Raw genomic sequence first — 13,754 nt, forward strand, 5'->3', positions numbered from 1 at the left:
CCCTCGAGCCAGTCTGTATGTTGCGGAGAAGAGAAAATCTTATGTGTGCCAGGAATACCAGTAAATATTGCACTGGAAACTGTCATGCCTTGAAACCTTCTCCCCGCTACCCCAAACACAAACATATCAAAGTTCAGTGGTTAACCCTTGGCTCTAATTTGTGAGGTCATGGGCTTGATTCTCTACTTGGGGACCACTAAATGAATGTTTTTTGATGTACCCAAACTTCTCCAGGAAAATTCTAACATAGTGCCTTAAAATAGGCTGAAACTCTTATCTTTCACACAGCTTCAAATTCATCTTTCATAATCATATAGGCATTTGACACTATACAAACCATGCAATTAATGAAGTATCTTAAAATAAACTAGGAAACAAATTAAAGCAGTTTTGAAGTTTAACATTCTCACAGTAGTGATTACAAAGAGTTCTGTCTTCTGGGATATAATGCCATGTAGTCTGTTGAAAGCTAACAGACGTTTCAGAGAAATGTGTTGCCTCCATCTTCAGGGCTGAAGATTATTCCAGGCAAGAAAGCATCATGACACAGATGGCAATTATACCCATGCTTCACATTGGTTTCTTGGCTTACTTTTCAGCCCTGAAAATATAGGTGGCAAGTCCCTCCAAAATGTTTGATTTTCAATGAACTTCACAGTGTTATGTCTCAGAAGTCATGAACGTGATCACTTTCAGTGCCTCACATGAGAATGAATACATCAAGGCACATGACTATGTAGTGAATGTGTCATCTTTACACTGTTCAGATCAGCTATTCCAGCAAGGGCTTCCTCAGCAGAAGGAGCAGGGCATTAATGTTGTGCCAGGAGCAGCAGTGTCCCCTGTTGACTGCATGGTCAGTGACTGGAGCGTGTGGACCGACTGTAGTGTCACATGTGGCACTGGTATCAGGGAGCGGTTCCGCATGATCAAGGTGAGACTGAGTACCATACATCTTCATGCCATGGTGCTAAATTAAGCACACAGATCAATCCACCTTCTTCTTTCTCCCTCTTGTATATGTTACTGTCTCATCACCAGAATGCAAGGCAAAATAGATCCTTTGAAAATGTGGTATAGTTGAAATATTTGAGAACAGTAACAAAATGTTATTAAGCAGAGACTGAATGTGGATAATGCTTGCTACCATTCAGTCTAGAACTTTTTGTCTTCTTGTCTGCTTTCTAAAAACATAAAAATTAGAATATGCAAAACTATAAGTTTGCCTGTGGTTCTGTATGGATGTGAAACTTGGTCTCTGACATTAAGGGAGGAACATAGACTGAGGATGGGCCATGCCATAGCTCAAGCAGTTAGTTGCTGGCTTCCCGCTGTGGTGGCCCATGTGGGTCTGTGGTGGACAAAGTGGCGCTGGGGCAGGTTTTCTCTGAGTACTTTGGTTTCCCCTGCAAATCTTCATTCTACCAATTGCTCCACAATCACCCTCACCTATCATCTGGGGCTGGTACATTAGACCAGAAGTGGCTGCAGTACAAGGGACTTAGACCCACCCCACTAGCAATAAAAAAAAAATAGACTGAGGGTGTTTGAGAACAGGGTGTTGAGGAGAACATTTGGACTGAAGAGAAATGAAGTGACAGGGGGTTGGAGAAAACAATATAATGAGGAGCTTCATAATTTGAACTCTTCTCCAAGTATAATTTGAATGATCAAGTCAAGGAGGATGAGGTGGGCAGGACATGTAGCATGAATGGGGGCGAAAAAGGAATGCATGTAGGATATTGGTGGGAAACCCAGAAGGAAAGAGACCACTGGGAAGACCAAGGCATAGGTGGACCATATTAAAATGGTTCCTAGAGAGATAGGGTGGGATGGTATGGGTTGGATTGGTCTGGGTCAGGGACCAGTGGAGGGCTCTTGTGAACACTGTAATGAACTTTTGGGTTCCATAAAATGTTGGGAAATTCTTGAGTAGCTGTAGAATTGGACGCTCCTCAAGAAGGGCTCAGCTCCATGAGTAAGTAAGTAAGTAAGTAATGCATCAGTATATCTTCTTACAGGTAAAAGCTGAAAATGGAGGCCGGCCTTGCCCCAAACGCTTGGTTCGAAGAAAGAAGTGTCAAATGCGGCCTTGTGGTAAGCACTAGTTACAGAACTAAGTTACCAATTTTACCTCCACAAAGGCAGATTGGTGTAATGATAACGTTCGAGACTTCTATTTGGGGAGTCTTCATGTTGAATCTCGCCTGGAACACCGCTATTCTGACTGTGGTTTGTTATGAATATCCTCAGCACTTTCAGACAAATGCTGGGATAGTACCACAGACCAGGCCATGACCATTTCATTCCAAATCCTTTCCAATTTGTGATGCACCAGTCATCCTGCCATTCAGCGCTACACAATGTGAGATAGTAAGAGCATTATAAACTTTGGAAAAGAAACTGACCTATGCAGAGCCCATTCAGAATCAGCATTTTGTGTGTATATATTAGAGTTGTCTCATCACAGAAACAAGTGTTAAAAGAAAAAGATAAAACTATACCTGTAACAGGCCGTGGAGGCTCATATGATTATGAGGTGTCAAGGCTCACACATTTTCTGGAAAATCGGCTCACAGATGACAGGGAGATTGTCAGCCTTATGTGCCTGCTGCCCTTTATCCCCAGGAAGATTCCTGGTACTCATTTCTGTTAGAGGCTGAGTTGACCCCAGGGCCATAAAATGTCTTATTATATACTGTGTTTTTTATTTCAGAAATTTAATGTTTTACAATTTTTGGAACACAGCATCCAGTTACAGCATAAGAAGAATTTTTATATCAGTATCCCACTATGCAGCAGACTGTTTCACAAATGCTTCCAGAGATTGGTGGACTTCAAACCATTGTTTATGGTGGTTTCAGGATCCTTACAAAGCGGAGTAAATGTATTTTCAGTAAGCATTACTGTTATTTTGAATGTTGCCCAATATCCTTAGCTTTCTCAGACACAGCCTTTTGTACTGAGTAAGTTGGCTAAACAGTAATGCTTTCTATTTGCTCAGTACTCTCTTTGAATCTAAGTTAGGCAATGATTATCCTGACTTTTCAGGGTAATACTTTAAATTAGGACATGACCACTTCCATATCCTTTACATATCATCAATTACTATTGTCAAATCATTGGGCGCTATGTAGTCAGAGTTGCAGACAGTATCGTTAATAAATTATAAGTAAATAAAATAAGAATTGAAGAAAGCAGTCTTCTGGGATGCGGCACCATATAGATGTGGTGTTAACCGATGTTTCAGAGGAACATATGGCCTCCATCTTCAGGGTAGAAGGAAAAAATAAGAAAATCCACAAGCGAAAAGACAGTGATAACAGGTGCAAGCAGTCTGTAGGTGATACATTCCTCTGAAACGTTGGTTAACACCACATCTACACGGTGCCACATCCCAGAAGACTGCTTTCTTCATAGTCACCACCATGAAAACCTTAAATCTTACAAAATAAGAATTATCTTTCTGAAATTGAATCTGTTCACTTGTTTGATATAAGGGAGAAGAGTTTCTTATTTTCTGTCCATTGATCAAGACTGGCCATTTCTAACAGAACCAACTGAATAGGATCCTTTCCTCCCTTTCCTCTGTTGAAGGATACAGATCTATTTNTATTTTCTGTAGAAAAAATATTATATTTGAGGAACTCAAGGTGATGGACAATATCCAAATTTATAGCCATTTACAATGTAACATTCCACTTTAAAGCACATTTAGATTTTGGTTAAATGTATTTTCAGATTTATAATTGTTATTCATCGAAAAGAAATATGCCATTATTTGTAAATATTACAAAGCCTCAGTATAAGCAGTCTGCAAGACTCAAACAGAAAGTAAAAATCTATAGAGTTTAAAACGAAATTCGACCATGAAGGCCCTAGAATACTCGAGGATCTCTTCCATGGGGTGAAATTATGTATTTTCATTCAGATGATGCTGTATATGCTTTTTTTTCCCCCCCCCACATGAGAGCAACTGTCAGAAAGATCAAAATATGTTTTATTGGAGTTATGAAAATCCTATTAAAATATTGATAATGCAGTGAAGTACTTTTAGATATTTTATTCCATTAATTCAATAGTTTGATGGTAATTTTTATGAATAAATTAAGAAATTTGGAGACCATCTTCTTTTTCTCTCCTACCTGAATGTTCTGCAAATAGTTGTGATTTCTAACTCATTCTGTACACTTCAGTGATAGGTGAAAATTGGCCAGTTGTGTACACATAGCCAACAGAGTGTTTCCTGGTTATATAGACAGTATAAATATATTGAGAGTGGAGCTGACAGCAAGACGGACTGGCCAGCTGATCATCAATTGTAACATAACATTGACTTTGACTTCTTTGCTTTCTCAGAGCTAGATATATGGTCAGATTCATAATTAGATAAATGATGCAGATCAGCAGAGGAGCTTGAGGGAATGAACAGCTCTAATTAAGAGGAAATTATTATACTCATGCATGTGAATTTAATTCTTCAAGTATTGTTACTGGGAACAAGTGTTAATGATATCTTCAGAAATTGGAATTAAGCTCCTCAAAATGAAGTGCTCCAGAACTAAGTAGACAACATCTACCAGCATCTACACCCACTTCTAGCCCTGAATATAACGAAATTCATATATTGATTTCCTTTGTCCTAATGGATCCTGTGTTATACTGCATATGACTTGATAAGACTATGTAGTGTCATTTACAACTGGTCATCATTTCAGTTTGAACCTGAATTCAAGCTGCTAGAATGTGAACAGAACATTTCCTTCTGTGTGAGGGCTTTATGTCTAAGGCACATTATGCTACCAATTTAGTGTATGCGAACAGAAGCACCCACTTCATGCCCAGGGGCTGTTACTTTCCATGTCAGTACTGTAGTATATGTAGATAAAACTTCAAAGAATGGATGATGCTCAGATTAAGGAATTAAGTTTTACTTGTGTAATGAAAAGAATAACAACAATAACAACAATAATGACAACAAAGGACTGGGAATGAGGTTTCAAACTTCATCCAGAAACTATTACAGTATGTAATGGTAGAAATATGGAATGGATGTCATGGTGTCTTGAGTGACCAGTACTGGTTCTGCAAGTAGGAAACTAGTTGACAGGAAAGTTATGTTTGCACAGTATTTAAGGAAATATGTAAAAAGTTACTATTGCCATATTTATTTAACCAACCATCAGATTTGCCATGGATACCACAACTTGGTAGCAACACACAGTAAATTGCCAATGTGTGATAGTCTTTGTAATTTTCAAATTAATTCAAATAAATAATGGCATGGGACAAGCTTGAGAGGTTTGTTCTGTGAAAAGGAGGGAAAATAAATTTTCCATCAGATGCAGGTGAAGCCAAATATATCCGTTCCTTCCACTTCTGTGGAAGGAAAGTAGAACTGTATTCACTTCATTTACAAAAAGTACATGCTCTGCTGATGTGGAAAGTATGAGATGCTCGTGAATGTCATGGACTTCTGGTATGTGATGCTATATAGTATGGTAGATGGGCTCCTCCAGTACATTTATATTTATCTGTCAAAATATATGGTGTCACATCTTAGAAGACTGCAATCTTAGTCCCTGTTTGGAATGTAAAAGGAAAGGAATGAAAAATGACAATCTATTTGTTAATGATAATGTGACCAAATGCCAAGATTTTCAGACTCATAATTGAGTTCTTCTTCAAATGTGGCTTTGAATTTTTAAGATATTTTGCTCAACTATCCTGTTACATAATGCTTATGAGACACATTTACTTCTTTTTTCTTCCCCTCTGAAGGCATGTCCACATTACATTACATAATTAAGTCCATTACATATGGACTTAATTCAGATAACTTCATGGAGGGCAAAAGTTTTATAAATAACTATACATTATACTATACTCGTAGAAAACTCAAAATAAATGACAGAAGTAGAGGCATAAAGGCAAGCTCCAGAATATGGGTATGCGAAAACAAGGAAAATGAAGGGTAGTATCATCTGAGATGTCATGACGTGCAGTCTGATAGAAGTTCATCAACACTTCAGAGTAATATACTGCCTCCATCTTCAGGACCATACAATAATCCAAGCAAGTAATCAGCTAGCAGCACTCTGGATGATGGAGGTGGTGTATCTCACCAAAATTCTGAAGAACTCCTACCAGACTATACAGTGTCACATTTCATGATATAGTGACCACTGTGAGAACCTCAAATTCAAAATACCATACATTGTCATACTCTCAGCATGACATATGAATCCATGATTTATTCTGACCGTCTTACAGTGCATATATTTATTCACCTTACTCTTCTCTCTTGCACTACATGTTTCGGCACTAAAGTGCCATCTTCAAGTGCTTTTCGATGTACTTCGAACTACTGCATTGCATGCCCTGTTGTCTTTATACTAAAATAACTAAAATATATATTTGTCATATATATTGATAAATTTTAAATATTAAAAATGTTAAAACTGTTCAGGATTTGTCATCCTTATGTCGTATCTCAATACGCGAGTCACACCTAGCTTCTTCTATCGGAGTATTCTTCCTACTTTCATGTGTGTATTGTGCTTTGTGTTGTGTCTTGCTCCTGTGACTGCGTGTGTTATACTGTGTATTGAGATATGACATAAGGATGACAAATCCTCAACAGTTTTAATATTTTTAATATTTAAAATTTATCAATATATATGACGAATATATATTTTAGTTATTTTAGTATAAAGACAACAGGGCATGCAATGCAGTAGTTCGACGTACATCGAAAAGCACCTGAAGATGGCACTTTAGTGCCGAAACATGTAGTGCAAGAGAGGAGAGTAAGGTGAATAAATGTATGCACTGTAAGACGGTCAGAATAAATCATGGACATAAATCAGTGCAACAGGACGTTAAAATATAACATGACATATGAGGTTTTCACTTCAGTGAGGTTTTTGAGCTGCAGTTTTATGGGTTATGACATCACAAACATGACAGTAGTTTACGAAACATTTCACAGGAACATGTTGCCTTAATTAATATTTACCCCAAAGAATGTGGCAGCAAGTTGCTCTAAAATGGCAGTTAAGGGCCTATGAGACTACAGAGTATCATAAACTTGATAACAGCAATTTAAACCTAAATTAAGTATGTACCAATGATTGGTGTACTACCTTACTATGATCAAGAGGTCTGGATAACCTGGACAGCTTTGACAGTGGGGTTGGAAGCTTCTGGTACAATCACTCATGCCAGGCAAGTCAAAGGATAAGGACCAGATAAATAGTGGCCCTTGGTCCTCCAGATTGGGGGTTGGGTGTGAGACTGGCAATCTTACCTCGTAAAACAATGTACTGTGACATGTAGACCCACTGCTAGTGTACAACTTGGCAAACACATTCCTGCAGCAATGAATGAGATAACTTTATAGCTATGCAATGGCGCTGTAAATACAATAGAGGAAGTGGTGTTTTCTATGGATCCGCCTCGAGACTATATACCGTATTTACGCATGTATAGGCCGCGTGCGTGTATAGGCCGCAGCACAATTTTCAGACAGAAATTATAGAAAAAATAATTTTCTTGGAATATTATTTCAGGAGTAGAACACCCTGTATTACTAATTATGAATATATTTTTTTTAAATGAAGTGTGATTTCGAATATTTCGAATATAAGCCGCACCCCAGTTTTCCTCTTGAATTTCTGGCAAAAAATGTGCAGCCTTTGGTTTTTTAGGTACGGTAAGTAGTAATGAACAGAATCAAATCAGAATGAAAACCGAAGGAGTACAAAGGATTACAAAGGAGTACAACAGAGTTCAGTTGGAAGGCACTCATAGTTCAGTTGTCAGTTGAAAGTCAGCCTGTGAAGAGAAGACTTTATATGTGCTGTGGTTAAAGTGAGACTGTTATAAATCCATCGCCAGGATATGACTAGTGAAGACTGAGAAGACTTAGCATGTCCTAGTGATCTGTGAAGTGAATAGATTAGTGATAGCGCTATAATTTATTGTGATTAAGAGAGATTGTAAAAGAAGGTGCTAACAAATCCAATTACCAATCAAAAACCTTTTATTATTACTCACGAAGCCATAAACACATGACAGTACAATTAGAAACCTAATGGTGGATGCCAGAAGGAAAATTTTGGAAATGACTGAGGAAAACCTTTGAGGAGATGAACATTAAAGAACACTGTACAGGCCAGATTGAGGCAGGTGAAAGATGTTGATGATCATGACAACTTAGAATATAAAGCCAAGTAATGAAGGATGGGCACTGGATGTAAAGGAGATAAAGGTTCCCAGAGGATCCTACAGACAAGAAATAATATTTGGTACCATGACATGTACATTTTCAGCACTTACTGCCTTAGTTCTCTTCTGTAATGTATTCACACACCCACTGAAAATAAGATGTATCTGTGTTCTAGGATGAAAGTATTAAAGTTCACAGAATTAAAACCCAGATGAGATGCACTGACAAGATGCCTGAAGACATATCACTTCAAATATTCATTGACCCATGGCATATCATCAGCACCATAGGCTGACAGTGGTAAGTCCCACGGTAGTGGAAACGGACAGCTGAGATCTCCTTCCACTGTTTCTCCTTCAAGGGTGAAAACTGGTTCATTTACCTGTAATATCAAATGAACTTGTATACACCATCATATCCTGTGAAGATAACGTAGAGTTCTGCATAAGCACCATGCCATGAAGATCTATAGAGCAGAATTATCATGTCTGAGACACAGTTGATCATTCTGCCCAAAAGAGCTGTACCATGTCTCTGAGACTTGCAGTTTAGGTCTATTTTGTCTTATAATCAACAAATGGTAACCTTAAATGCTTCTGTTTTTGGTTTTTTGACAAAAGAATGCATTTTACTTATTGATACACAGCAAAGACTGACGGTTATTTAATTTAATGGGCTTTGGGAAAATCAGCACATAATGTTATACTGAGACAATGGAACGGTCCCATAAGCCAGTTCCTTGTCCACCCAACTGCTCTATGGAACTCTTATGTAAGACAAAGCAAACTACATCACAGTTGGGAAAACTCAAGCACTGTCATCACCACATTCTCTGAGATCTCTGTGTGTGGCCTCAGTATAATTCTGCAGTCTCTTGGAATGACCGAGACAAATCACACAGAACCTCAATCAGGTACCACCTGTGTGATTTGAGGTTCTCATCATCATCGTCATCGTCGCTGCCGCCGCCACCGCCACCACCACTGGCATGACAGCCCTTTGTGAGCCCTGGCCTTCCTCAGGATTGCTTGCCATTCTTCTCTATTCGATGCTACATTCCTCCGGTTCTTTACACCCAAAATTCTTATGTCCTGCCATATTCATTCTGCCCATCTTAACCTTGGTCTTCCCACTCTCCTATTTCCTTCTTTGAGGTTCTCACAATGATGACTACGAAGCTTACCATCTGCCAGGATGAGACACTATATAGTCTGGTAGACATGTACCCATATTTCAGTGGAGCCTGCTGCCTCCAGCTTCAGGGTTCTGAAGATGGACAAAGCACCCTCTTCCAAAACACTATACCTATCAGAGTACAAGCCATCTCATCCAAAAAAGACAGTAATTTTCAGGAGTCTCCTGATTAAAAGTGAGGTGAGGTGTCAAACCTGACCAGTGCCATGAGACGTCACAATCCATGCCACATTGCCAGTGTTGTTAAACTTACCAGTAGCTTTGGCAAAAACAGCACTCCTGCTTCATAAGACATAATGTACAGTCCAGGGCTTCCACCTTTCCCTTTAGGCTCCTGCAGTTTGCCCCATGCAGCTTTCGACAAGTTGGCACTTGTTAGATGGAACCAGGCAAGATGGCGGCCACAGGGAGAGACCCGGGCATATGTCTTGATGTGGGGCATTGCTTTTGAACGATGCCGCTTATCACTCTTCCACTCGCTGTTAACAGGGATAACCACATTATCAATATACAAGCAAGAACCTATGGCAAAACAGCATGATTTGGGAAATGAGAAATGCATATAAAAATTTGGTTAGAAAATCTCAAGTGTTGAAATCATTTGGGGTACTTAAGTGTAGATGGGTGGATAATATTGAAATAAATATTAGAGTAATATGTGTGAAGGGATGAATATTATTAAAGTGTCTTGGGTTAGGATTAAATGGTTGGGTATTGTGAACATGATAACAAACTTTCTAGACAGAGTTTCTCTGCTTCAACTTGAGTTTTGTCATCTTTGCTGACTGATGAATGAAGTTTCTTGGGGTGGGGTGAGACTGAGTCCACTTGGTATGTTGGCCACTAATTGACCTATTGTGCCAGTCCTGCATGATTGATGATGACGATGATGAATGTGGAGCAGTCGGTGGAATGAGAATTTGCATGAGAAACCGAATTACTTGGAGAAAACCTGCCCCAGTGCTACTTTGTCCACCATAAATCCCACAAGACATGACCTGGGCTCAAACTTGGACTGCCATAGTGCGAAGCTTGTGGCTAACCACCTGAGCTATGGCATTGCTTGCCATGACTGATGAACCAAAGGAATCGAGAGCCAAATCAATGGATAATAGTGAATAATCAATTGAAAAGAGCATCAAAGGAAATGGCTGCAGTCTGAGCTATGGTACTGTCCCATCATTTGGCCGCGCCATAGCTCAAGCGGTTAGTTGCTGGCTTCCCACCGCGGTGGCCCGGGTTCGATCCCGGGTCTGCTCAAGTGGGATTTGTGGTAGACAAAGTGACGCTATGGCGGGTTTTCTCTGAGTACTTCGGTTTCCCCTGCCAATTTTCATTCCACCAATTGCTCCACAGTCACCCTCACCTATCATCTGGGGCTGGTACAATAGGCCAGAAGTGGCCGCAGTACAAGGGACTTAGTCCCACCCCACTAGCAATAAAAAAATCCCATCATTTGCCTGGAAGGAAAACCACAATAATCTCATAAGGATAGGTGGTGTTCCAGTTGAGTTTTGAACTGGGTACCTCTCAAATACAAGTCAGAAATTTTACTGCTTGATCACTAAGGTTCCAAACTTATACTGACATGAACCCGGCAGGTACTTACAACAGGAAATTTCGGAACCAAGCCTGCTTCTCATGTGTTCGCCTTGAGTATGGCAAACAACCACCACCAAGCAAATCATCATGGCTGTTCTTTACATTTCGCAGACTTGGATAAATCTGAAAAGATGGAACAAATTATTTTCATAAACAGTAGTGACAAAGCTTAAATTCCAAAATCTTTATGACATTTTTCCTCAGGCTTGCACATGTTTCCTTCAAATCTAGGAGCTTTGTCCGCAGAACAGTATGCCAGAATAGTAAACCAGACACCTGAGGCAAGAAACTTGACGTATGACAAGTCTGCTTACCACTTTGAACTTTGGGGGAGGCTGTGGCATGTCCCCGGGTTGCACTGCTCTCTGTGACATGCTGGTCCGCAGCTCTCCACACATCCACGCATCAGGGTCAGTCCCCAGTGCTCCAATAGACGAACACTGTGCAATGATTGGCCAGCTCTCCTTGCTTTCCGAGGGAGACAGAAGTGAGGGAATAGTTACATGTTTCTTCAGCAGATGGCCTAGACGTCGATGTCCCCACTTGTCATAATCAGGACCTCGGTGAGAGCCAGGAACAGATGCCACAAAAAACACCCTTCAACATAAAAGGTCCCATGCTAACTTAAGCTTCAGCAAAGGAGCCACATAACCTGACATACATAAATGTAACTTTCATGTTGCTTCTGTTTCATGTTTCACAGCACATACCTAACAGAGAACAGCCAATGATATTGTGCAATTCACTTTTGTGCTCTTGCCAGGATGTACAATAGCCATGCAAGTACTGCAGCACAGTTTGTGAGTAAGACTCACATCCTTGTTCTTGAACATTTTATTTTTAATTACAAGAGTAGCCACCTTCCTCATAACTCCCTGCATAACCTGACTGCATCCTCAGCCCGCTCACTTCTGCCTGAAGATGGAGGAAGCAAATTTGTCTGAAATGTTGGAATCACCTACAAGGTTACATAGTGTTAGAAATCAGAAAACCACAATCTGAACAGCCACTAACATGAAAGCCTTAAAGTTACAGATGAATGAAATTTAATTTCGTACCCTGGGAATTATTCTTCCTCTAAGTCTTACTTACTATACAGAGTGTCCCAGGAGGAAATATCAGTCTTCTGGAAGGTCACAGTGTCTGTCATTCTAAGCAAGAAACGTGTGTACGTACAAGTGTCCTGAACGGCTTCTGAGATAGAGCAATTTCACTGTACACTATACAGATAAGCAACATGCCATGTCCTCACATGAGTTTCAAAGTGCACTGATGATGACAGTTGAATTTTTGAAAATGTATTATACTAGGTAAACTGTTCCAACTTTGTCACTTGGACAATGAATACTGGTATTAAAAATAATACATAATATCTCTTCCTTATCAACAATTTTGGAACTGAACACTGAATTAGCTATACCTTGGAAACCATTTGGAACAGGACACATGTACATATACAATTTTTGCTTAGAATAGCCTGTACTGTGACCTCCTTGGACACCTTGTCTATACTGGGATGCTGGCAAGAAAGAGGTAAATTATCATGGGTGAAGGACATGTGTTTTTGATTGTCTGTAAATAATATTTTAGATTCTGTATGAGATAAAACATATAGCTGATTCTTGACTTCTGAACAGGTTATGTTCCAAGGCCTTGTTTATAAGTCAAGTCATTCTTAAGTCCAAACTATAGGTGCTCCAAGCAATTCACAATTCTACTATGAAAAGCTGCAACTATTTCCGATGGGGGTGAGTTCTCATACTGTTCATATGTATGGATGTTTATAAACTGGGTGCATGTAGCTGAGGATTAGGCATGTGATTCATATGACAGGAGATTACAAAACATAAAGTAAGAGTGAATCACATGAATGGCTCAGCCAGTATCCAAGGAACCTGCTGTTGTCCCCTGAGTATTCAAGTATTCGCAAGTTCTCAGTGTCAACTCTGAAGTATTTTGATGTAATAAGGAAAAGAAAAATGACAGTTTCTCTTCTGTGCAGCTGACAATACAAGCCCCACTACTGTGTGATAACCAGGGCCCAGATTTTGATGACATGTCATCTTTTTTTCCTTGTATCCTATGTGATGCTCTTAAATATATAAACCTCGGATATGACTGCTCGTTACAGAACTGTAAATTTTATGTGCAATTTTTGTCATTTTTTTTACATTTTTAGGTTTACGGTCATTTTTTCATTTTGGGGGTAATTTTTTTGGTAAATTTTGGGACTTTTAAGGGTATTTCTAGTCATTTTTGGTCATTTTAAGGAATTTTTCTTCATATGTTTTCTGAAATGTGAATAACATGGAAGCGAAGTGTTCTTTCTTTTCTCCTTTGGGTAATTTTTCTGGATTTTTTCGGTCATTTTATAGGTCATTNTGGGCCCTGTATATTACATTTTTGGGTCATATTTTAGGTATTTTTCTGGATTTTTTTGGTAATTTTATAGGTCATTTTTTAAATATATTCAGGTCATCAAAATCCGGGCCATGGTGATAACTAACATTAAATCATGTATTAACACTCACTATCCTCCTTTACTACCTTCCAAGCCACAGTACACATGACAGGTGCACCCCTCGGCAGCCAATTATAGTGAAAAAAACAAAACCTTATAAATGGTAAGCTTATAATTATGCTGTACCATCTTCTTCTTCTATGGTGCAACAGCCCGATGTCGGGCCTTGGCCTCCCTTATCGAGCCCCTCCATTCCTCTCTGCCCTG

General features: G+C 39.3%; 2 protein-coding genes across 5 annotated transcripts in view; one reads left to right on the forward strand and one right to left on the reverse strand.

Moving 5' to 3' along the window:
* The window catches only part of LOC111870874 (spondin-1), a 29,588-nt gene extending 26,520 nt beyond the window's left edge, over positions 1-3,068 (forward strand). For all 3 annotated transcript variants that reach the window (XM_023863484.2, XM_023863483.2, XM_023863485.2), the window contains exons 13-15: positions 768-934; positions 2,022-2,097; positions 2,717-3,068. In XM_023863484.2, coding sequence (XP_023719252.1) covers positions 768-934; positions 2,022-2,097; positions 2,717-2,724 — 251 coding nt within the window. In that variant the 3' untranslated portion in view covers positions 2,725-3,068. The remainder of the gene's footprint in view (positions 1-767; positions 935-2,021; positions 2,098-2,716) is intronic.
* A 4,955-nt stretch (positions 3,069-8,023) lies between these two features.
* Positions 8,024-13,754, reverse strand: part of LOC111870887 (probable tyrosyl-DNA phosphodiesterase) — an 18,913-nt gene continuing 13,182 nt past the window's right edge. For both annotated transcript variants that reach the window (XM_033754039.1, XM_023863508.2), the window contains 4 exons: positions 11,341-11,623; positions 11,034-11,149; positions 9,678-9,903; positions 8,024-8,612 (listed from right to left, as the gene is read on the reverse strand). In XM_033754039.1, coding sequence (XP_033609930.1) covers positions 8,475-8,612; positions 9,678-9,903; positions 11,034-11,149; positions 11,341-11,623 — 763 coding nt within the window. In that variant the 3' untranslated portion in view covers positions 8,024-8,474. The remainder of the gene's footprint in view (positions 8,613-9,677; positions 9,904-11,033; positions 11,150-11,340; positions 11,624-13,754) is intronic.

Source organism: Cryptotermes secundus, unplaced genomic scaffold (assembly GCF_002891405.2).
Source record: "Cryptotermes secundus unplaced genomic scaffold, Csec_1.0 scaffold709, whole genome shotgun sequence".
In the NCBI taxonomy this organism is placed as follows: domain Eukaryota; kingdom Metazoa; phylum Arthropoda; class Insecta; order Blattodea; family Kalotermitidae; genus Cryptotermes; species Cryptotermes secundus.